Source organism: Mya arenaria, chromosome 4 (genome assembly GCF_026914265.1).
Source record: "Mya arenaria isolate MELC-2E11 chromosome 4, ASM2691426v1".
NCBI classification, from domain to species: domain Eukaryota; kingdom Metazoa; phylum Mollusca; class Bivalvia; order Myida; family Myidae; genus Mya; species Mya arenaria.
This window is the reverse complement of record NC_069125.1, coordinates 71,752,408-71,779,504: the sequence shown is the minus strand read 5'-3', so window position 1 is coordinate 71,779,504 and position 27,097 is coordinate 71,752,408. Positions and strand designations below refer to the sequence as shown.

At 36.2% G+C, this 27,097-nt stretch overlaps 1 protein-coding gene across 2 annotated transcripts; it reads right to left on the bottom strand.

Annotated features, from left to right (window-relative positions):
* Window positions 1-1,800: 1,800 nt before the first annotated feature.
* Window positions 1,801-26,688, bottom strand: LOC128231925 (uncharacterized). Of its 2 annotated transcripts, XM_052945179.1 has the most exons (5): window positions 26,195-26,688; window positions 18,433-18,542; window positions 6,887-6,973; window positions 3,702-3,861; window positions 1,801-3,444 (listed from the first exon to the last, which is right to left on the bottom strand). In XM_052945179.1, exons 2-5 carry the CDS (start codon window positions 18,537-18,539, stop codon window positions 3,388-3,390), a joined length of 411 nt encoding a protein of 136 aa, XP_052801139.1. In that variant the 5' UTR covers window positions 18,540-18,542; window positions 26,195-26,688; the 3' UTR covers window positions 1,801-3,387. The 2 variants fall into 2 exon arrangements, with proteins under 2 accessions (XP_052801139.1, XP_052801140.1); XM_052945180.1 differs by lacking the exons at window positions 18,433-18,542; window positions 26,195-26,688 and adding an exon at window positions 18,614-18,749.
* Window positions 26,689-27,097: the final 409 nt, after the last annotated feature.

Below are 27,097 nucleotides of genomic sequence, written 5' to 3'. Positions count from 1 at the left end.
AAACAAGATGTTGTGTAAAGATGTTTGCTATAAATGGGAAACATGTTTAAATATTAACAGCGCAAGCGGAAAACTAAACCAAAAATGGAATTTGAAATAATCTTTATCACTCATACATCAGTTCCATTACCATCCATCTGGCTCAAACCTTTGAAAGATTCTAAGGATTAGTTTCGTCTAATTTAATTGAAAAATGATTTTTTTCAATATGTATGTTTTATAAAGTATTTGTTTTTACATTTTGAATAGTCTAGAAATCGGTCTATATTGGTGAAAAAGTGGCACTTTTTTCGCAAAACGAAATGGCAAATTGATGGCAATGGATATTATTTGAACATGTACACTATGCAGTCAGGGGTGGTTCCAGCGCGCTACAGAACCCTTTTATGAGCTACAAGCGTATAAGATAAAGATGAATATATGTTAGTTAACAGATAAAAACACCATCAGGGGATAACATTAGATTTTCAGAGACCTCTATTGCGCTTCAAATGAAGTTGCAATATATCACAATACAAAATTATCACACACCATTATACAGTATATGACTGCATTTTACATGGTCATGGCTAACATCTGACACATGCGTCAATTTGACGGCGAAACATACGTTATATTTCCTTGCTGCCGATTTGATTATTCGGAGAAAGATTGTCTCAGCGGAATAAACACTGATAATATATGTAGCTATGGGCTAGGCTATCAGATCAAGAATGTAGACTTTTCACACTCTTTGTTGGATTGTGTAAAGTCTGGAAAAGGGACTCCGTACGTGGCACCATCGGACGTCGAATAAAAACAACCTACGAATGTATTAGCCTCCCAGCAATCAATTATGTGTTGAACGTTATACAGAAGCGCGAAAAAAACAAACCCAATTTGTATGTGTTGTGATCCTTGGACTTCAAAACTCTTGACAAAAAAGAAAAAATGTTCTACCTGATCGAAAGTTTCCTAACTGGACTTTCGAGCTATCTATTAATGTTTTAATCTATTTCTTATGTATTATAATTTAGCGGTTTTGTTTTAAAAACAATTCTGTTATTTCTTGTGTGGTTGCTTTTTTGTATCTAAATCTGTCTTGAATGGCGTCGCCGTCGTGTACCACTCAATGTTCCATAATCAAAGTAGATACAAGCTGCCGTAGAAGACCCTGACTTTGACATTTGTGTGAACTGTTGTCTGCTGGTTAATGATCTTGTGTGCACGTTAATTCTAATGTCCGAAAATATGCAGATTAGAAAATGATTTGACCGAGTAAGCACTTTCAAATTAGTTTTACACACATGCATCTCAACCTTCTGCTAGGCGGTACAGAATAGATCTAGATCCTTCTTCTTGGTTTCAAAGTTTAAAGTGTGGACAATTAGAACATACATGTACTTTAATACAATTGTATAACGGTACCAGTATGCGCTTATATTGCAGACAGTTTCTCAAAATGTAGAAAATAGTTTCATCTCAAGCAAATTCAGTTTGTCATACGACAGTGCATGTTGGTATTATAGCAAGTACCATAATAGTGAAATCGTTAAATCGCGAATGCGTGAATTTGAAATTGTGAAATCGCGAATTTGTGTAGTTGAAATAGTTGAACTCGCGAATTGTTAAGTTCATGAAATGACCACGTTATACCGCCAAAAGAACCTGTTGGGTTTCAACTAGTTGCGGTACTGTTGAGTGTATCCTTTTTCTGATTACGTGTTTAATAATTGTCTTACCCTTAATTCCATTTTTGACTATGTGAATTATTTCGTAAAGCAAATTGTTTTAGCAAGACGGAGAGTGAGCAATAACATCGTCCTTTAATTGGTTTTATTGTTGTTAATCCTTATATTCACACATATTTCAGTTTAAGCAATTCAGAACATATCAACATCGACAGTAGGAATAGAGCGACAATTCGACATTAACTATTAGTTTGTTTTGAAATATCAATATGAATTTCTGCTTTTGTTTTACATTTTTAATAAATTTTAAACTATTGATAAAACTATTTAAAAAAGATTATTGCCATAATTATTACTATTATGATCAATAAATATAATCCCAAAATTCCAATGAACCTAACAAAAGTGAAGTTTGAACTTTCTATCAATACGTTGTTATTTTTTCACTAGAATAATTAGATTTGTGAAGGACCAAATAAATGCCAAATAATAAATACTGTATGCTCATACCTGCTGTAATATATAGTAATTAGTTGATGATATAATGATGCAAAGTCATACAAAGGCAATTGCAATTCAAAATTAATATATAATTAGAATTAATCAAACAGAAGACATGTTTATTAGTTAATTTATTCTGCCCCCGATGACATAAATGTTTTTACTTTCCTTGATTAAAACTCATTTATTTATAAGATATCGTTTTATATTCCCCGGTTCTACTATTATTTGTTTAAGCTGCACTCTCACAGAGTGAACGTTTTGAAAAGTTTTTATTTGCTTGTCTTGGAATGAGACAAATTGTGCATAAATGTCTGAAAACCGGTGGTATAAGACTGCTGATAAAAACTCAGGTCCCAGTTTTTAATATTTACGTTCAAAAATTGATGTTTTATGGCTTATAGCGTTACTATCGCTTTAAGAAAATGGAAAATTTCGACATATTTCCAACAATTGAGATCTATTTAACTGTAATTTATCTTATATGACTGAATTGAAATCATTGATGAAAAAATTAGCTGATTTTGAGACAAAAAGTTGTGAAATAGGTCAATCTGTGAGAGTGCAGCTTTAAGTTATATTTACTCAATATACAAACATAAACAACATATATATACAGACAAAATAATAATGAAACAAACGAGGTCCAACAGCATAAAATAAATATCCCAATAATTCATAACGTATTACACTTTGTTTAAAATAGACAAACTCATTCATTGAAGGTCAAGGTGCAAGGCATTGCATGACCGCTTCTTCTTACACTGAAAACACTTTATGTCATAGGACATTTTGTTCGACGAAATAATGCTAACATTGTAACTGAAAACGAACATTTGACGTGTGAAAAGTAGGTTGACCTCTGCGTACAAGTGTTTTGTAAATTGGATGTTGGATGCGTCCACATTGTCTGAACCAAAAATGTTGTACGTATTTTTTTAATCAATATTTTTGGCATTGAAAACAATGTTAGATGAAAAACTACTCCATTTAAAAGCATGTCCGTGCTTTCGAATAAGTATGTTCATCCACCAACTGTAAGTTTTGAATCTTCCACATGCACACTTGAAGTAAGATTCATTACCACATGTTTGTAATTCAGTTCCATATCACAAACACAAGTGTGCTATGTAGTGTCCATCATCACCTGTAGGAATAAGGTTTTGTGTATTTACTCAAGAAAAGGAAATACTGATACATCCACGACTAGTGTGTATTAAAGTCCATTCTCACTCCCATAGTCATCAAAGGTATCGCCCCATTCTCGTGAATCCTGAAAAAAAAACGTTGGCCCTGGTGAGAGTTATGTCTAACTTCATTTTATTTAATTACAATGTTACTTACGAGAACTAACTAATAAACTTTATTATGTCTTTCTTAAGATGCAGATTTACTCATCGTAATATCTATTGGGCTGTTTGGAAGACAGCTTTAGCGTGTATGTCTGAAAACAAGAAACGTCTACCAAGGGAATAAGTGTCCTTCAAAATTTATTCTTAAATGCTTCTTTAAGAAGCTACCTAAACTTACTACAAATCTGTCCCTTGTCGTGTCTGGTTTGACGCGTGAATTTGCAAATAATGTTGCTATGGTATCGAGCGCTGCATTCTTGCTGCCATACAGGACGGCCTCAGCGCTCGAGTCCAGCGAGTCACGCGGCGCCCGCCTGTGTAACGTCTCTTCCAGCACTCTGCAGACACAATCGGATTAGTATAATGGATGCGGTTTAGCCTTATTATGGAGATGAAGTCCAGTCTTGCATTGCCTGGTATTCACATTGAATTTCGTACTTGATTATGCAGCAAGAATGCAAGAACACTTATGTAAATCAGTCTTTATGTGGACGTACGTATTGTCTTATAAATAAATTGCAGCGATAGATAATGTTATAATTACGCGTATTGCAATCAGCGGTTGAATTTTGGAAGAGTAAACAGACAAGCAATTAACAATTTTAAGTAAAAAATCAGAGTCACATAATTGACCTTTATTATGAATGGCTATTCAAAAAAGGCGACATGTAAACGCTTCAATGGAGCAAAGACCGTGAAGCCACACTTGCTCCAGCTCAATGGAGCAAATACCGTGAATCCACACTTGCTTCATTTCAATGGAGCAAAGACCTTATAGCCACAATTGCATCAAGTCCAATGGAGCAAAGACTGTATAACCACACTTGACTCCAGTTCAATTATCAAAGACCTTATAGCCACACATGACTCCAGTGCAATGGAGTCAAAAGAACAAAGACCGTTTTGCCATACTCGACTACAGTTTAATGGAGCATAGACCGTGAAGCCATACTTTACCCCAGTTCAATGGAGCAAAGACCGTGTAGCCACAATTGCATCAAGTTCAATGAGCAAAGACCGTATCTCCATTTGAATGGATCACCTACATTAAAGCCTCACTTGATTCCAGTTCAATGAAACAAAAACCTTATAACCTCAATTGACTCCAGATCAATGGAGCAAAGACCGTGAAGCCATACTTTACTCAAGTTCAATGGAGCAAAGACCGTGTAACCACAATTGCATCAAGTTCAATGAGCAAAGACCGTATCTCCATTTGAATGGATCACCTACATTAAAGCCCCACTTGATTCCAGTTCAATGGAACAAAAACCTTAAAATCTCAATTGACTCCAGTTCAATGGAGCAAAGACCGTGAATCCACTCTTGCTCCAGCTCAATGGAGCAAAGACCGTAAAGCCACACTTACTCCAGCTCAATGGAGCAAAGACCGTAAAGCCACACTTGCTCCAGCTCAATGGAGAAAAGACCGTGAATCCACACTTGCTCCAGCTCAATGGAGCAAGGACCGTAAAGCCACACTTGCTCCAGCTCAATGGAGAAAAGACCGTGAATCCACACTTGCTCCAGCTCAATGGAGCAAAGACCGTAAAGCCACACTTGCCTCAAGTTATATGGAGCAAAGACCGTAAAGCCACACTTGCCTCAAGTTATATGGAGCAAAGACCGTTAAGCCACATTTGACTCCAGTTCAATGCAGCTAAGACCGTATAACCACAATAGACTCAAGTTTAAAGGGGCAAAGACCGTATAACCACAATAGACTCAAGTTTAAAGGGGCAAAGACCGTATAACCACAACAGACTCAAGTTTAAAGGAGCAAAGACCGTATAACCACAATAGACTCAAGTTTAAAGGGGCAAAGACCGTATAACCACAATAGACTCAAGTTTAAAGGGGCAAAGACCGTATAACCACAATAGACTCAAGTTTAAAGGGGCAAAGACCGTATAGCCACAATAGACTCAAGTTTAAAGGGGCAAAGACCGTATAACCACAACAGACTCAAATTTAAAGGAGCAAAGAACGTATAGCCACAACACACTCAAGTTTAAAGGGGCAAAGAACGTATAGCCACAACAGACTCAAGTTTAAAGGAGCAAAGACTGTAAAGCCACATTTGACTCCAGTTCAATGCAGCTAAGACCGTATAACCACAATAGACTCAAGTTTAAAGGGGCAAAGACCGTATAACCACAATAGACTCAAGTTTAAAGGGGCAAAGAACGTATAGCCACAACACACTCAAGTTTAAAGGGGCAAAGAACGTATAGCCACAACACACTCAAGTTTAAAGGGGCAAAGACCGTATAACCACAACAGACTCAAGTTTAAAGGGGCAAAGAACGTATAGCCACAACACACTCAAGTTTAAAGGGGCAAAGAACGTATAGCCACAACAGACTCAAGTTTAAAGGGGCAAAGAACGTATAGCCACAACACACTCAAGTTTAAAGGGGCAAAGAACGTATAGCCACAACAGACTCAAGTTTAAAGGGGCAAAGAACGTATAGCCACAACACACTCAAGTTTAAAGGGGCAAAGAACGTATAACCACAATAGACTCAAGTTTAAAGGGGCAAAGACCGTATAACCACAACAGACTCAAATTTAAAGGAGCAAAGACCGTATAGCCACAACACACTCAAGTTTAAAGGGGCAAAGAACGTATAGCCACAACACACTCAAGTTTAAAGGGGCAAAGAACGTATAACCACAACACACTCAAGTTTAAAGGGGCAAAGAACGTATAGCCACAACAGACTCAAATTTAAAGGAGCAAAGACCGTATAGCCACAACACACTCAAGTTTAAAGGAGCAAAGAACGTATAGCCACAACACACTCAAGTTTAAAGGGGCAAAGAACGTATAGCCACAACACACTCAAGTTTAAAGGGGCAAAGAACGTATAACCACACTTGACTCCAGTTCAATGGCGCAAAGACCGTGAAGTCACACTTGACTCCAGTTCAATGGGGCAAAGACCGTGAAGTCTTACTTGACTCCAGTTCAATGGAGCAACGACCGTATCATCACACTTGACTCCAGTTCAACGGAGCAAAGACCGTATCACCGCACTTAACAAAGACTTAAAAGGCCACGCACATGGTCTCGATAAGCCAATAATTCTTTGAAAAGTCTCAATAAGTCAATCTATGCATAAACAGATATTCTGCAAAGAAAAGCCAGTACTTCTAAACTGAATGCTATGCCTGAAGGATTCCGAGATCATTTGTTGGCAACTTTAAAATTCATGATTTTTGTCAATTCTAACAAAGATGCTTACATAAATTGATAAGGTCATTGAATCAACCTATAGGTATCTCAATCCAAGCACAAATATTTGTTTCCAGGAATGGAAGCCCGTTTTATTGGTTTAAACGGCCGAAACACGTGCTTACTTGTTTATTAAAGTTGAATAAATATCTGTTTTTGATGGACTTCTTTTCGCTGATACCCCCATACATCGCGGAGCAAACGGGTAATTTCTGAAAACAAAAAGAAAAGCAACATGAGTATAACGTTTTTTTTTAAAAATAATCAACCTTATTGGAGGTGAGTATCAAAGTTAGGCGAGTTCTGTCAGGGCTTGTAACGTCAGGTTCCTTGTGTATTTTAATTATTGTGCAGCCAGAGTGTTAACGGCTTTTCGGCTATGCCCATCGCAGCTGTAAGTGCAATATTTATCGTTTTGATGTATGTAAAGAAAATAACACGGACAGGCTCAGCAGCCTGGCCCGGTATTCATAAAAAATCTTAAGTCATTTCATTACTTAATTCTTTTTCCTAAATTGGATATCTCATGGTCATATGATACAGTAACTAAATAATATTTTAAATACTTTTTTTCACTAATTTTATGTAATGAATATACGTTCATGCTAAAGAACGTGTTCTTTTCTTTAAATCTGACTATGGACATATTAAGCTGCCTTATGAATACCGCCGAAAAGGGACCGTTTCAATAAACCTCTTTGTCGATTTTAGTCGCAATCTGAAATACTCTTAGTTCCTTTTTTTCGTTATTTTGTGCAAATCTAACATGTACCAGTTTAAAAATGCACGAGAAGTTCAACGTGTTTCCATTTCTAACGTTTATACACATTCAAAACTTAAATCATTTATTTAACGTGTCCAAGTTTGGTCACGCAATGACATAAGGGCTGAAAATGCAAACCTAAATAGATAAAAGCCCATACTGGAAGCACATACGACACACATTTCGCGACGACATTTTGTAGCAAATAATCATTTACAACTTCTTGTGATTCTAAAGTGTTTGGCATTTTGTACATGCATGCTAAGTCGAGATCATTTTATGAAATAAACGATTGATTTCTGAATTAATTTTTGATATTTATATGAACAGTGTTCGTTGTCTCGTGTGACATTTTTTGATCGGCTGTTAGGCTGTGACCTTTTTTGACTGCGCTATTAAGCAAGATCACCGTGGATATTAGACTGCCGGGCTTATCACTGAAGTTACCATCGTGTTATTACCAGTCTTACATTACCATACGACCAGAGCCAAAGGCTTTTCCGTTTTGCCTGATCTCCATTATTAATACGTTTCATATGACAGTTGTTCCCCATCATGTAAATGTTGCGTATTTTATTTTTTCTCTAAGACCACATACCGTTTATTATCTATGGCCTTGACCAATACAATTACTGCATTGGAACACCACTGTAAAAAGTCACATAAGTTTCTAAACCTACAGCATAACATTGTCCCTCAGCCTCTGTTTTAATTCATCCAGACACTGGTCACACATTGCACATGAGCTAAGAGGCTGTGGAATTCTAAATATATTCTCTCAAACTTAAGCTGCTGCTTCAAAGTTGAGTTTGTTGCATGCATTACAAGATATTTCCATTGCAATTCGCTGTTTTTTTTTATTCTCGATATTAAGCCATTTAAAAAGACGTCAAAGGCGAAAATGGCTTGATACCTTTATGGTAAATCACAATTAAGCAAATGAATTAATTCCACTTAAATTTCATACTAGAGAAGTTTCGCATCACTTATTCATGACGACAAGACTAAAATTCTTTTAATTGGGAAAGGATGATTCTCCTGGGGGCTTGTTAATACCCTGCCTAAACCTTGTAGCCCATTACAGACAAGTGTCATCCCGTTAATCACATTAATCCATTTCCCTTTAATTTATTACTCTAAGAGTAATTCAATCCTCGATGGATGGAACAAAACATTTTAATACTAACGCCTTCTCATTGTACTGAACAAATCATGAACTTCAGCTACAACACAGACGACGACCATGACAAACCTTAAAAACAGAACAAGAATGGCTCATGTCTTTTTAGACGGAGATATGTAAATTGTACTTTTTATACCACTGCACTACTTCTATCACTAATGTCGAAGGCCTATATTAACAAGCAAACCATTTCAAATGTATGGCACAGCTTTTTGGTACACTAACCCTTCTTACATAGCATAACGAGTTTTGCTGATAAGTGCATACGAATAATGAATGATAAGTAGTTGTGTTGTCTACATATGAGCGATAGGCAGGCACGGTGGACACGGACCAAGGAAAACCTGATGCCTCTATCTGGCGGGGCGGTTAACACCCTCCGCTGCTATGCCAGAATCATTGGCAGCAAGACGTTCTCACATAGATGGTTTCATCCGTATTGTAATAAAGAGGATTATAACGCTTTTGTAATGATTTAAGTTAAATAATAACTTTTATCTATAATGACTTGGGCGCAAAACGATTTCAACTATATTTATTCATATAGGTCGAAAACACCGGGTTTCTACGGAGTCCCTGATATGACATTAACATACATTTTCCGCAGAAATTTTCATTTTTTCCTTATTTTGAAATATATTTGAAAATGTTACTTCAGGGGTTCCGTAGGTTTCGAGAATTAAACGTCACACTGATGAAGGAAAGCTGAACTAAAATGTCTTATTCTGTCGTACATCACCGGAAAACTTAAGTAAGTACTTGAGCAACAGAGCATACCAATCCATTGATAACCTAAGTCGAAGCGACAGTAAATGTCTGAAGTTAACAAACGCAATATCTCATACCGAACTACAGAGTTGAAAGTATAGATATCTCCCACCGAACTACAGAGTTAAAAGTAAGGATATCTCCCACCGAACTACAGAGTTGAAAGTATTGATATCTCCCACCGAACTACAGAGTTAAAAGTAAGGATATCTCCCACCGAACTACATAGTTGAAGGTATGGATATCTCCCACCGAACTACATAGTTGAAGGTAAGGATATCTCCCACCGAACTACATAGTTGAAGGTATGGATATCTCCCACCGAACTTCATAGTTGAAGGTATGGATATCTCCCAACCGAACTACATAGTTGAAGGTAAGGATATCTCCCACCGAACTACATAGTTGAAGGTATGGATATCTCCCACCGAACTTCATAGTTGAAGGTATGGATATCTCCCAACCGAACTACATAGTTGAAGGTATGGATATCTCCCACCGAACTTCATAGTTGAAGGTATGGATATCTCCCAACCGAACTACATAGTTAAAAGTAAGGATATCTCCCACCAAACTACAGAGTTAAAAGTAAGGATATCTCCCACCGAACTACAGAGTTAAAAGTAAGGATATCTCCCACCGAACTACAGAGTTAAAAGTAAGGATATCTCCCACCGAACTACAGAGTTAAAAGTAAGGATATCTCCCACCGAACTAAAGAGTTGAAGGTATGGATATCTCCCACCGAACTACATAGTTGAAGGTATGGATATCTCCCACCGAACTACAGAGTTAAAAGTAAGGATATCTCCCACCAAACTACAGATTTAAAAGTATGGATATCTCCCACCGAACGACATAGTTGAAGGTATGGATATCTCCCACCGAACTACAGAGTTAAAAGTAAGGATATCTCCCACCGAACTAGAGTTAAAAGTAAGGATATCTCCCACCGAACTACATAGTTGAAGGTATGGATATCTCCCACCGAACTACATCGTTGAAGGTATGGATATCTCCCACCGAACTACAGAGTTAAAAGTAAGGACATCTCCCACCGAACTACAGAGTTAAAAGTATGGATATCTCCCACCGAACTACATAGTTGAAGGTATGGATATCTCCCACCGAACTACATAGTTGAAGGTATGGATATCTCCCATCGAACTACATAGTTGAAGGTATGGATATCTCCCACCGAACTACATAGTTGAAGGTATGGATATCTCCCAGCGAACTACATAGTTGAAGGTATGGATATCTCCCATCGAACTACATAGTTGAAGGTATTGATATCTCCAACCGAACTACAGAGTTGAAGGTATGGATATCTCCCACCGCACTACAGAGTTGAAGGTATGGATATGTCCAATCGAACTACATAGTTGAAGGTATGGATATGTCCAATCGAACTACATAGTTGAAGGTATGGATATCTCCCACCGAACTACATAGTTGAAGGTATGGATATCTCCCACCGAACTACATAGTTGAAGGTATGGATATCTCCCACCGAACTACAGAGTTGAAGGTATGGATATGTCCAATCGAACTACATAGTTGAAGGTATGGATATCTCCCATCGAACTACATAGTTGAAGGTATGGATATCTCCCACCGAACTACATAGTTGAAGGTATGGATATCTCCCACTGAACTACAAAGATGAAAGTATAAATAGGTTTAATTACAAAGCTACTATTTAATTTAATAAGTAAATGAATAGGGACGGTCCGCCTGAGATTGATGATTTTATCAGACAGGGCGAAAATTATGGGAATTTATTTAATAAGGCGATTGAGTTTGCTTAGCATGACAAATCAGTTGTCGGATACGTTTTTCGCAAGTATATAATAACAAGCTTAATTGATCAAACTGATAGACATAATAATTTGATTTAGGACATGACACTTTAATGTACAGGATTCGTCACATTATTTTATTCGTAACAAAGGATAGAAATGTCAAGGGATCTCGGGGCAGGCCATTACAAGACGTTGTACTTTTGTAAGAGTCTGAGCTGTTTTCATTGTGTTCAAACTGAAATAAAAATCTTAGCCAGATTGATTGCTACATTTAGGCGTTTATTGCATAAATACATAATATTCTAGCACGTGAATTATAACGTTCATAACTAGTTTTTAACCTGTTATTTGCCGCTTTATACGAGTAGAAAGTTTTATAGCGCAAAGTGCAGTTAATATTTGCAATATGAATTGAGTTGTTCTTATATTTTTTTCTATACACTGTGAATACACCAACGATCTTGATTTAGCAAACCAAGGTAATTTCTTAAAAAAAATGCGAGGACAACTAGTCTTGTGTGGTGCCAAACATCTTTGATGAAGGTTGTTTTGTTACATAAGAGTCGCCTTTTGGAGTTTAATTCCCAATCAGATCTTTAGAAACAAGCTTTCGGAAGACTGGACAAACCCGGACTACAGGACATCATTTTAAGAAACAATTTGTTATGAACAACAAGCCAGTTGTTAATGTCAAATGCCTTAGCCGTCCTAACAAACAGTCAACAGCGTCATTTATTTTGTAAAAAAAAACTAAAAAACCCCACATGTTTATTTGACTTAATGCGAATCTGCGAAAAGACAAATGCATTATATGAGATAGTTATCACCATTACATGTTTTGCATGTCCGAGAAAAAGATTGAAAAACGTTATAGCATCAATTACATTTTGTAGAACAAATGTGAAAATTGAAATGGTCAGAAAAACCGACAACTTGGACTTCTGGGTGAAGAAAAGATTTGGGCAATACATTTTTCTATTTAAGTACATATATAAACATATATATACAATATCTGATATTAACATCTGCGTCATTTAATCAAGCATCCATTATTATCTGGACGATATTATATACCAAACATTTAACATCATGCCTTCTGCTTTCAGAGAAGAAAACTGTTGAATTTTATAACCTAAAGTCAAGAATATAAGAACGTCTGAATGGTTCCAGGCTAGACATTTTTACAAGGTTGATAGATGGATAAGCAGGCTACAATCGAGAAGAAATAGTTTAAACATTGGACAAACGGTGCCAAGGGAGTTGTTGACGACGATGTACAGTGGGTTAAATATGATGATTGCCTAAATTTCAAGTTACCAAACTTTTAAGGATAAGGAAATTCTTTTATTTATGGACGTAATATGTTTGCAAATCTGGAGACAATTTGTGAGCAGTTATCAGATCAGGTTGAAAGCAAAATTGTAAGAAGTCCCATCTCGCATAGTTCTGCTAATTCTGACTGGCACTGATCTTTCTCGCTCTTAAAGAAGAAACAATATTGTCCATGAAACATAAATAATGCGCAAATTGTGACAGATGATGTATTAAATGTAAAAAAATCGTGGAATGATTGGTGGCACTTGCATAGCAATGATCACTGACAGCGCTCAAACAGATGGGCTCAAGCATTTTATAACATTATTATGGCTCTTGCTGTATTGTTCAAGCGTGAATTGCTTAAGCATTTTATAAAACCATCACCATTGTTATCATTTTCCAGTTGGTATATCTGGATATAGTCTTCTAAATTTAATAATTGAAAGAATCCTTTCAGTTGGTTCGCAAGCTGGAGAAAAGCATCTCAACTAGCGACTTTAGACCAATTGATTCGATCTAAAATACACATCAAAGAACTATTTGGGACGGGAATGATACAATTTTAACTTAAAGCTCATCAAAGGGCCCTTTTAATCCGAGCACACACAGTTCGCAAGATATTTTCACTAAAATCTATCTACTTTTGTATACATTTTAGCTCCTAAAACATGAAATCCGGAGCTCTGCTTATAAATAGCGTCCACCCCTAAAATGAAACTCTAGAGCTTTGAATTGAGGAGGCAAACAATTGTGGACACCAGCACTGCTATATCAAGGAAACTGACACTGCCTGGTCACTGGTATAATTCATGGATATCATTACCATCGAGCTACATTAAATCAGGTAAAACATTTACTAAAACTAAACAAACACATACTATCGTAAGCAGAAAGCAAAGGGAACTACTTATACAGTGATAAACCTATGATACAAGGGTCAAATGCCAAAGTCAAGCAGACAATCACCAAGGGACGCACACTGCAACAGTAGTCCATACACTATCAGAGCACCGTTAATCAATAAATGTTGAGGTAACCGCCGCTAAACGGACAGTAAAAAACAGTGGAGTTCATGGCGAGGTCTAAACCGATGAGAGAATCCCGATTGTTACACAGTCAACACACGACCACATAGCAAGGACATTTAAATGGAAGACATCAGAGTGTAGCAGATACAAAACAGCAAATGTTAGAAAGGAACACATGTTGGTTGGTCTATTAAACAAATTTTCTATATATAATTCATTGAGGGTTAAGCGTGTTTTTTTTAATGCTCAACCTCCGACTTATCGAAACTTTCATAGGCGGTGACTCAGTGAACTCCTGTTTTGCAGACCGACCGTTCAAAGACGGTAACCCCAACATTTATTAATTATGGTCCTAGTGCTTCAAGATAATCACTAAAACCAGGTTACTGTGTGTGTCACTGTAGTTGTCATTGTATTAATATAAACTAACGTCAAGTACTCAACGACCGAATACAATGAATGAATCCAAATGGAGCAGCATGAACTAACCAGAGACGGAGTGCCTGAGAATGATGGTTTTATCAGGCAGGGCGAGAATCAGGGGAATTTACCTAACAAGGCCATTGAGTTTGCTTAGCATGACAAATTATATTGTCCGATACATAATTAACAATTCTAAAATAACAAACTTAATTGATTAAACTGATATAGAACCTTAACATGATTTGATTTAGGACATGGCACTTTAATGTCAAATAATTGGTAACAAAGGATAGACATGTCAATTAATTAATCGTGTTGGATATGGGAGCAGGCAAATATAAAACTGTGTATTTCTGTCAGGGTCTTAACTGTTTTCATACTGATCTATATAACTGAAATGGGAATTTTTTAGAATGTGTACATAATGATTCATTATGATTTTAAAATTACAGCGTGGTTTTGTCTGTCGTGTAACTCAATGTTGCACTAAAATTACTGTTAATGAATATTAAAGGGACTAGACACCAGATCATGCCATTGCAAGAATAGAAGAAAATTGTCAAAAACTTACAAAAAATGATTTTTTTTGTGTACAACACATTAGATTTTATGTACTGATGTATCAAATCAAATCACTACACATGTATCTTTCGCAGTTTTTGCGTATATTTTAAATTCGAAACTTACTGGGGTTGTCTTCCACGGAAATACCAGCGCGTTTAAAAATAGCGTCGGTTAATGTATCTGTACTAATGACGTGACTTTCATATGCTAAATATACACACGAAAACTGGGAACCATTATGCGCTATTTTCAAAGGGTAAACTCAGCTGAGACAGCGAAAAGATATTCCTAAAAAATGTAAAGTGAATGAGTGATGTACAATCGGACCCTTACTTCCTCGTATTGACATTCTATGATTGTTTTTAGGAATAAAGTATTTGCCGATTTCGGTCAAATTTCATTTTATTTAGTTATATATATTTCAAAATTAAGCAAGAATTTGCAACATGTGAAGGTGAAATGAGGTTTCGAGAAAATCTAACGAAAGAAAGATTTTATAAGATTATTAGATAGATAAATAGATATGATTTTTATTTCGTTCGGTATTGAAGAGCAGAACATTTTTACACTTCATAGACTAACATGTTTCAATGATAAATAAAGCTTTTATGCAACAACCTAAAAATCAGGGTGTGCATGTCATAGAAAAATAATACATTCAACTGTATTCGTTATATCTTATAAACAGCATCATGTATGTATTGTAGTGAAACAGAGCAATACCTGCAACAGTTAATGCTCAGTAGACATAAAATATACAATGTCAGAGAATACATTATTTTATCTATAACACACTCGCAACGTTTATATTAAATGCTTTTTTCAGGGAAGATGCATATTTTGGAAAGGTCTTACTACAAAATAAATACGTTTCTGTTTCAAAATATTTAAGACTAATGCTTTGATAATGCTTTTTGAGCCAACATTTGATAAAATATCATTTCATTCTTCACTCAACTCCTTACTAAACCAAAAATATTGCAAAGGATGTTTTCCCTCAAAACTAAATCAAATATGAACTTCTGAAACATTTTGATTTTGGGCCTCTCTCGACCACTTTAACATAAAACTAAAAAATGAAGGTTGATCTTTGACTAAAAGGTAGCATGTTTCCCAAGTGGATAATGTATTAGATTTCCCCCAAATTGTGAGTTCTGGAAATAGCAACACAATTAAGTGCATTAAGACCTAAAATACTGCGTATAGCAATTCTGTGAATACAGACACGACTGCCCAAACTACTATTTTTCGTACGAAATATATGTTTAGATTTGCAAAAATAAAATAAAACTCTTTCCTCCAGCATAAAGTTCTTGTTCGATGGATGAACTCGTTTTGATTATTGAAACTTGCGAATTAAGAATACGTCTTGGAGTTTAGAATTAGAGCATTTATAGTGCCGACAATGTTGTTGAATCATTTATTGTGCTTGGCAAATTGCTCGGATGATTTAAACCATGCAACCAGCATAACATTACTACTACATCTACACTTCTGCTTTGTTGTAAAATACAGTAATAACTACTTTGCATACAGCACAAAACTTTCAAGGAAAAGAAGATGCTTAACTTAATTTAAATGTGCATTCAAACTTTCCCGGTGTCTGGGGCATACCAAACTTTAAGCAATCATGCCATATAATCTGTCTCCTGTTTAGGCAATGACAGGATAATCAGTTTGTAATGACTCAAAGACTAGGACAAATTAATTTGGAATCAAACTTTGCTGTCGTTCAAAAACCACGATGCGGATAACATTTTTACAATGGAAACTAGCAGCCAAAATATGACGCGGATAACATGATTACAAAGGAAACCGGCATCATAAATATGACGCGGATAACATGATTACCATGGAAACTGGCAGCCAAAATATGACGCGGATAACATGATTACAAAGGAAACTGGCATCTCAAATATGACGCGGATAACATAATTACAAAGGAAACTGGCAGCCAAAATATGACGCGGATACCATGATTGCAAAGGAAACTGGCATCCAAAATATGACGTGGATAGCATGATTGCCATGGAATTGGCAGCCAAAATATGATTTGAAAGACATAAAAACAAAGGAGACTGCCAGCCAAGATATGATGCGGATAAAATCATTACAAAGGAAACTGGCAGCCAAAATATGATGCGAAAGACATGAACACAAAGGAAACTGCCAGCCAAGATGTGATGCGGATAACATCATTACAAAGGAAACTACGCCAAGATGTGATGCGGATACCATCATTACAAAGGAAACTACGCCAAGATGTGATGCGGATAATATCATTACAAAGGAAACTGGCAGCCAAAATATGATGCGGATAATATCATTACAAAGGAAACTGCCAGCCAAAATAGAACTGATTAAAAAAAGATTTAGATTAAAGGTGCAAGGACTGAGTGCAGAATTACAATGGATGTATAATGTTTCTAAAACAATGCCTGTATAGTGAATGTAATTCTACATTCGGTCCTTAGGCCTTTAATCTAAATATTATATATATATATATATATATATATATATATATATATATATATATATATATTTTTTTTTTTAATTCTCAATTCTCAAATTTTAATTCTCTTACTTATAGCCTAATCACCCTGTTTTTTTTGTGGCAATGTTGCTGTTGCTTACATACTACCAATCAATGAATTATTCTAGGAAATATACAAACAAGTCACGTGACTAGCGTCCGCCCTGGATATTTTGCTATTTAAATACTCTAATCAAATAAGTCAAGGCAGCAAATTATGAGTATCTTAGGATGAGAACAATATATGAACTGGTACTGCTGGCCTACATATTGTCACCATACCATCAAGCACACCATTTATCCGCGCGTTCCACGTAAAATGGGGGCAAACTGTACATATGTTTCCGTATCAACTTCTAAGAAGGAAATATTTTGGTAAAAATAAAACTTATTAATATGAAATGTCTGTCAAAAATAAATCAACAACCACAAAAACGCCATTAATATAAAAACATCTATACGAGTGAGTTGTTATGAAATAATTAAACATGGAATTTGGCATGTCTGCCTCTTCACGTCTGTGGCGGCCCTCGTAGAATGAAGAGTGTATTCCAGTTCCAACGTATATACACTCAGTACATGTAAAAACTATTTATTTTGCGATGAATAGATTTAAACATAATATGCAAAATCTATAGTATGCCTGAGGGGAGACTTGTATAGTGATCCGACATCATATTGAGTTTGAAAATGTCGTTATGTAGGCGAGGTTTCAACATAAAGTTAGCAAACATTTTCGAAAAAAGAAATTTATTTACTTTAACCAAAAACTATATGTCGGCAAATTCAATAACATATTTATTACCTCATTTTCTGCAATAATGCATGGCTTTGATCTGGCCTTAGCTGATGACATTTTCAATATGATTAGTTTCCATGCATACGCAATTGATGACCTTTCTGTTTTCGCTCAGAATGCTAGATATGTTTTTGAATGTTGCTCATTAGTAATTTTTAAATGGTTGATGCTCAAATTAAAATAAAGACCAACTAGATGTTCTTAAACAGTATCATTGTTTTGATAAGCACGTTTACAAAATAGCTTACACGTAATTTACGTAATGCCATAAAAGTTTGCATATTCACAAGTTAAAAAATCGCCAAAATATTGCTATATTTTTTGCATGAACCTATAGTTTACGCATTTAAATATTGGTACTATTTCATTCCAGATAACACCAATATTGACATTAATGTTTGTATCATATTGACAAGGTAATTTTTATAACAGACATGTTAACCGTCATTATTGTTCATTTGATTTATTTGTCATTTGGGTCGACTTACTCACAAAACCTTCGCCTCGGCCGGGTGTGGCAGGGCGTCGTTAACAGCAACAGTAGCACCATCGGAAACAACAGCAACAACCGCTCCCAGGTCAACCACGTCGGCATTGCCTGCAACCAACACCACCACTTTCAACAACAACAATATTGAAAATAAAACAAAATAATTTTTTATGACATACCTGCAGTGTGATCCATAGCCGAATCCGAGGCTAGGCAACATTAAGTAAAACAATAATATCGTGACATATGCGAACCTATACATGGTTTATAATTAACACCCTTCACTCTGCCGTATTGCGTTACTGAAAAGAACGAGCTTGGCGTTCTGCGACGCTTTTATGTGCTTTGCTATTGGCTGACAACTTATGTAATGTGAAAACAATCTATGCAAACTAGTTTCTAGTGATTCAATTCAATTTTCACGTCACAAATGGAGTCCCGCGCTCAAGTGCAAATTAGATTATCAAGACATTGTTGGTGGGTCTTTTATTTCTTTAGAGGAACGCCCGTGGTTGTTTATAATGATCCGTCTAAATTGATGTTGATGCACGGCCGGAGGACGCACTCAACACACCGGCCCTCAGTATAAAATTCCTCATTATCTTAAAAGCGCACACCAACATTCACTCCGGCAATTACCCTTATATGTTACAGATTTCAAACTAGCTCTTGATAACATACATAATTGAATACGTCTTACAGATATATATCAGGGCAAAGATAAGACCCATATTAATGATACGGAATTCATTTAGAAAGGGATAGGTACAGGAGAAGGTTTTAATATTTGGCCATTTGTTATTACCAGAGTCCGTACCGCATAATGTATGTGGAAATTATTTGTCATTAAGATCTGTTTGGAAAGTGTAACTACAGAAACCATACGATTCCAAATGTAAGCATACATAAAAAGAGTAATATGAAAATAATTTGGAGAATATGTAAATTTGTTACAAAAATGTGAGACAAAGAAGCTAGACTTAGTTTTTGTTTTTTACATCAGATCAGCTTCATACCACATAACAGTAGTGAGATTTTATACATGCAATAATGGTAAATTGTATGCATTTTGATTAGTCTTAAAAAAGGAAAGAGCTAAAACTATTAGATTATATCATAGAAAAAACATCTGGTGCGCGGCCACAGCCAGTTCAACTTAATGCAGTCAAGTACAGGGTTCCGTTTAAACAGATTATCATCATATTAAATGTGAATGAATCAAACCGGAAACTGCTACAATTCTGTCCACCTAGAAAAGGTGTCAGACTTCCTGAATGAAAACTTAACTTCTTGATGCTCTGCCCAAATATAGTCTATATCCACACCAAATGAATGTTTCGTGTGACGGAATTACCTTAACTGTTATTCTTAGACAATGTAAACAAAAACATAATGATTTTTTAATGAGACCGCACGCATTTTTTAAGGAAGCTATCATTTATCGATTAACATTTTCCTACCTTTACAATTTGATTATATATGTGTTTTAACAAACATCCTGAATACCTGATTAATTTCCCTAAAGTATGTTGTACATGTTATTTATAATTCTATAAATGTGGTTGGTCCTTTTTTGTTTCACTCACTACTATTGACTTTGGTGTGGTCTTACTGTAGATTGCTTATCTTTACTACACTTTACTATATCGACGGACCGGATATTTCAGATTGACTGACTGTGTTTGCGTCCGGACGGTAAATTTGTCTTTCATGGGTGCATGTATAAACAACTTGGCAGATACTCGCCCGTTGACGAAGACAGTGGATCATGTATACGGCGTAAAATGTTTTAGATCAACGTCATAAGTAGTTGTTTCTGGTTGTACTGTTACTACTTGGACAGGTTGAAGTATTTTAACACTGGGATGCACCGGACACTGTAAGAGCCGCGATGATTTACGAGCACAAGTTTCCTTATTTCCGGACAAGCCAGTTCCAAGGAGTCAGTCGCTATTTTTTCGTGTTATGCGTGATGATGGATACAAACGTATACATTATCATACCATCGCAGGAAATCAGAAGCCAATGTATCAATAAATCATATAACAAAACAGTTTCGTGTTCAACTAAAATAATCAATTAAGTTTAGCTCTCTATTTTACGTCCCTTTAACGATCAGAATGACGAAGCGGATTCATTAATAGTGTTGACTAACAGTTTTATGGTATACGACGGAGAATCGAGCCTCAGTATTCACGAATGAAACAGTGATTTGATGGGAATGAAATCCTGCTTTGGTGTCATTTGATCTAAATTTTGTACAGGTCAAATGTCACCAAAGCAGGAGTTCAATCAAATCACCGGGGAATGAAATGGAGCAGGTGTGCTCAAATTCGAGAATCATAATATGTATTTTAAAAATATTGTTTAATTATCTTTCCAAACATAATGTGCACGGTGTGCTTATTAATAAAACATTTAAATCCAATCATCTCCAAAATCCAAATCGTTTCTTTACTGTCGGTTCGTGATTGTACTCTATATCAAGCAAAAAAATGTAACGACTTTAAGACGTTATGACGTAATGATCAATTAACGCAAAGGGCCACCGATTGAAAGGTTTATTTAATGCAAATACCGTACACGTCATATACCGTACACGTCATGTACCGCACACGTTATATACCGTACACGTCATATACCGTACACGTCATGTACCGCACACGTTATATACCGTACAAGTCATATACCGTACACGTCAGGTACCGCACACGTCCTAATCCGTACACGTCATATACCGTACACGTCATATACTGCACACGTCATATACCGTACACGTCATGGACCGCACACGTCATGTATCGTACACGTCATATACCGTACACGTCATATACCGAACATGTCATATACCGTACACGTCATGTACCGCATACGTTATATACCGTACACGTCATGCACCGTACACGTCAGGTACCGCGCACGTCCTAATCCGTACATATCATATACCGTACACGTCATATACCGTACACGTCATATACCGTACACGTCAGGTACCGCGCACGTCCTAATCCATACACGTCATATACCTAACACGTCATATACCGCACACGTCATATACCGCACACGTCATGTACCGCACACGTCATGTATCGTACAAGTCATATACCGTACACGTCATATACCGAACATGTCATGTACCGTACACGTCATATACTGAACACGTCATGTACCGTACACGTCCTGTACCATATACGTCATATACCGTACACGTCATGTACCGAGCACCTCATGTACCGCACACGTCATGTACCGTACACGTCATATACTGTTCACGTCATGTACCGTACACGTCAAATACCGAACTCGTCATATTCTGTACACGTCATATACCGTACACACCATATACCGTACACACCATATACCGAACATGTCATGTACCGTTCACGTCATATACCGTACACGTCATGTACCGTACACGTCATGTACCGAACACCTCATGCACCGCACACGTCATATACCGTACACGTCATATACTGTACACGTCATATTCTGTACACGTCATATACCGTTCAAGTCATTAACCGTAAACGTCATATACCGTAAACGTCATATACCGTACAAGTCATATTCTGTACACGTCATATACCGCACAAGTCATAAACCGTAAACGTCATATACCGTACACGTCATAGACTGTACACGTCATGAACCGTACACGGCATACACCGAACACGTCATATAACGTACACGTCATATACACGTCATGGTTTCAAGAGAGAAAAAATGGATATTTTAAAAAAATGCACTTATTTTTTCCTCGAAGTTGAGCGCACTTGCTGCGTTATACCGTTTATACTATGGCTCGATTCTTCACCGTGTGTCTACTGGTCATTTGATAGTTGTTAACTTTAAAGGTCCAGTAGCCACGAACCGCACGCCGACAAATAAAATATAAAATCTTCTTAACTTCTTTGAACCCACGACCTCTATATTACAAAGCAAATTGTTGCTTTTTTATCGATGACCGCTTAACAGTGTTCCGACAGAAACCATGTACAGTCGAATCCCGTTGGCTCGAACATGCTTAACTCGAAATATTCGTTGCCTCGAACTGGATGTAAAGGTCCGATTTCTTTAAACTGAATGTAAGCATTCCCGCTTGGCTCTAATTTTCAGAGGCTCGAGGTATTTTCGCCGGTCCCTAGGTGTTCGAGCGAACGGGGTTCGGTTGTATGTACATACCATTGAAATCAGTAAACTCTTCAAAATGGGATATATTTTTAAACCAAACAAAATTGGATTATATATTGAAAGTTTCTGAACCTTTTCTTTAGAATTGCATGATTAAACATTCTTATACACCTGCGATAGACGTCGCGGGAAGTAATACAAAAGGCACGCATTGAGACATGCAGGCAGGGTTAGAACCTTGATCTGCTTTGTCAGATGTACGTGTGAAACGTTTTTACGGAAAGCAGGCCGTGTTCGACACAGAGTAATAGTGGAATCCTAACCCCAAGGTCATGCACAACACTCATTGATTTAATCAATAGTTTTAAACAATTGGGATTTTGACATTTTTTAATTGTTTTAAAAAATCAGAAGTTTACGGAACTATTGAAACTCTACAAATAGAGATATTTTAAGAAACTTTTTGACGTTGATTGTGATTGCATATTACTTCGCGTCATAGCGTCCCTTAATTACGCCACAAGCACGTTTTGATGAAATGCACACAAATATCCTTATAAAATAAACGCCAAATAATGAGTTTTGTAAGTTTAAGGTGCGCAAGTTTCGTTATGATCCAGAAAGACATGCTTTTTATAGGGTAATATAAGGATAGAAGTAAGCTGAAAATGACAATCACTGTCAGTTGTAAAAAGCAACATTTTCGGATGACATGCTGTCAATATATCTTTCTAAAACGATTATGCGCAAAATGGCTGAGCGAAAATTCGCCAAGTGGCGGGGCAAAAATACTCGAAGTTGTCGAGCATAGATGTGAAAAAATAATGCCGCGCCACTTCGCTCCGCCATTAGGTGCATTTTCTCACGCCACTTATCTATTTTTTTTGTATTCGCCTTCCGGAAGGCAATACAATGCAGCGGTATGACTTGGTTGATTCGTGCATGCTTACCGGAAGGCAGAAAGTCAAAATTCGCCGCATATTTTTTTCGCATTTTCGTCCTTTCACCTACCGGTAAGCATGTGCAGAATGGTGTCAGCACAAATCATAACGAGTGTCATAACTTTGATACGACCTAAACAATTTCGTTGAAAGAAGTAAAATGTTTGAAGCAAAGTTATTCTCATATACACATATCATATACCTTACATAAATGTGTCACTTCTTTGTGCATATAAAGTTGATCGGTCAGTATATCATTATATTATACCTCACATAAATTTGTCCCTTCTTTATATATATAATCTCGATCGGTCCGTATGTCACTGTATTTTCATGAAAATCCAGTTTTTTGACGTCAGCGGTCCATATTATATTTTTTGGCCGGTCCGGACCTCGCCAAAAATGTAATATGGACCGCTGACGTCATACAATTGCTTCGTGCGGCTTGCTATTTTCACAACGGCGAAAATTTGTCGCAAGTAAACATTATCAGGTTTGTTATATAAAACAAATATAAATCGCAAATATTGTCTTGTAATGAAAAGGGTTCGGTATAATATAAGAAATATAACACACCACTTCGGGCCAAATGGCATTATAAGGACCGGTCAGTCAGCCCCCGAAGGTGAATGGACCTCGGCTAACGCCTCGGTCCATATACACCTTTAGTGGCTGACTGGCCGGTCCTTATAATGTCATATGACCCTTATTGGTGTGTAATATTTCTTAAGTATTTTGATAAAAATCCAGTTTTTATGACGTCAGAGGTCCATACATTTTTTTGGATGGTCTAGACCTCACCAAAAATGTAATATGGACCGCTGACGTCCTACAACTTGTAAGTGCGGCATGTTATTTTCACAACGGCGACAATTTGTCGCAAGTAAACATTATTAGCTTAGTTCAATAAAACACATCTAAATCGCTTAAAAAATATTGAATGGTAATATAAAATGTTCGGTATAATATAAGAAATATACTACACCACTTCGGGCCATATGGCATTATAAGGACCAAAAAGTGAACGCTTACGCCTCGGTCCATATTCACTTTCGGTGGCTGACTGACCGGTCCCTATAATGTCATATGACCCTCAGTGTTGTGTTATATTTCTTTAATAACAGACAGAAACAGAATTACATTTGCTGCTTCGTGCATGTGGTCGACTAAGCTTTTGGAATAAAAACGCTATAATTAAATTTGGTCACGCGTTTTTTTTAAGTATTATTTCTGACAAAACTAAGAGAAATTAGAAACACAAAATAAATTTCATTTTGATTGATACTTGACGATATTTGAATGCATATTTGGTCAAACTCTTAGCCAGAAACGACCAATGTCAGCAAGTGATCTATTACAAGAAAATGTTTTTTATTATACTGTACAAAATGAGCCACTTATTCATTTTTACGGTTCAAAGCGGTATGCTGATTATCGTAATTATTTTCAATTTCAAATTCCGATAAAATGTATTCGAAACATTAAAGTTATTAATGAGAGAACAACAGCCTGTGTAATACACTCCCACGTGCACTATGACTTGATAGCACAGAAAGAAATATTACAAAACGTGAATGCCAGAAATATGCACATACAGACAGACGCTTTTAAATATGTACCTGACGTACACTAATGTTTGACATCTGGTGACCACATATCCATTTGCCAGGGTTTGGACGTTCAAATAGTCCGCGGTCTAAAGTATAATACCACCGAACTATAATATGTACAATGAAGACTAAAACTGTTATGGACCATTTTTAAAGTAGCGACCTGTATTCATTATTCTTAATTATCAAGACGCTTTTTACAAAAAAGAAAAATGCAGGTACATCAAGTATGAATATAATTTTAAATAGGATCATTTTTTATTAATATATGTGTGTGTGTTTTTTTTCTTTTCAGTAAGGTCAATCCTATAACAGCACGACTGATGCTCGAACTAAATTACTATTTCTAAAAAAACGTTTACTCTTTTTATATTCAGCATGCATTCTTGAATGGTTATTACCAGCCGTTTACGCTGAATCTGTATTATTTTTCATTAAAAAATTGCACTAAATAGTTTCCTGGATCATTGAAATAACATTTACATACTTCAGTTTCGATTTATTTTTTGGCCGAGGCTGTTTGATAATTAATACATCTTACAAATGTCTACTTAACTCGTTATGTTTCGAACCAAATTACTTTATATTATCACTTTATATTCAGTATGTCTTTAACTCGGGTTAAAAGAGACTTTACAAAAGTTACATATCATTATGTTGATAGAATAACATATTGAATTTAGAAATTAAAAACGGATTATTTGTATACTTCAGTTTTCACGATCACAGTTCTTCTACTTCCAATTTTACAATCGAATATTTGGAGATTTTCTTAAAACCTATTAAAATGTACCATGCATCTTCCTGCTCGGAAACGGGCGATGGAAATGTGTTTAAACGCAAAGAGAAATGTTTTACTGCTAAATAAAATAAATAACAACATCAATCAAAAAGAATGAACGTTTATGAACAATTTTGATGATGAAAAAAGGCATGGTTCCATTATTATTTTTCGTAAAACCGTTTTTTGAGTAACGCCCTCGATTAAAATTAATGTCCAATTAAGTTTTTTTCTATACTTTAAGAGAACGGAATGAACTAATGGCGAAAGCTCTCGTAAATTTGAAAACAGACTCACCGTATAAGTCCCTTTTGGAAAACGTAAATGTACAGTTTTCTGGCTTTAGTAAAGTCTTTTTGTTTCTATAATTATTGTCTTGCTCTGAACACGACAGAAATCCGAGAGAGTTTTGCTGCAGAATCAAGAATCGTTTGTTTGATGTTGTCTTTTGTACCTTATTTGGCTTATGTCCCGACGTAATTTAATTCATTATTTAAGTCAGATAGAGAGTCTCATTTGCTGGTCATGTCCCAAGAATGCACAATGAATCCGAACCTTCCCTAACACCGTCTTTAGACTTTCCTGGTTTTTTACTGAAACACTTGGCGCCGGACCTCTCTTAAAAAGCGTACGACAGTCTGCGACTATTAGAACAGATTTCAACCCACTTTCACTCTTGCCTTCTTGTGGTCGGCAATCTTTTAAAGACCTATTAAGATATTAAATGCAAATCTGATTTGTGAATTGATTTCTTATAAAACGCCAAGAGTATCAACTGGAGGTATCCGACTTCATTCTGAATTACAAAAAACAATCGCTCGGGAGGTGGGAGCAGGTATCGGTTCCAGATTACCTGTTTTAATTTGTCAGTATTACGCCGTGATTTCCCACCGCGTACAATTTCGTGCTGACCCTCTGGCTACCTCTCCATTATACTGGAACAAGACGCCAAGCAAGAAAAAAGAAATGCAACGGATATGTTGCTATATAATCTAGTAATAATTGCTTTCTTACGAACACTATTTGCCCGACGAAGAAAATACAATCTTACTGATCTAATATATGTTTCTCTATAGTATTTTTAATCAATTTTCTGTAAAATTGCCCTTTTACATGAAGTAAAAACAATGAAGATGATGAAGTAAGTAGAGAAACGAAATAGTCTTTAAAATAGGTTAGGCGTAGTTAGCTTAAGGTGAA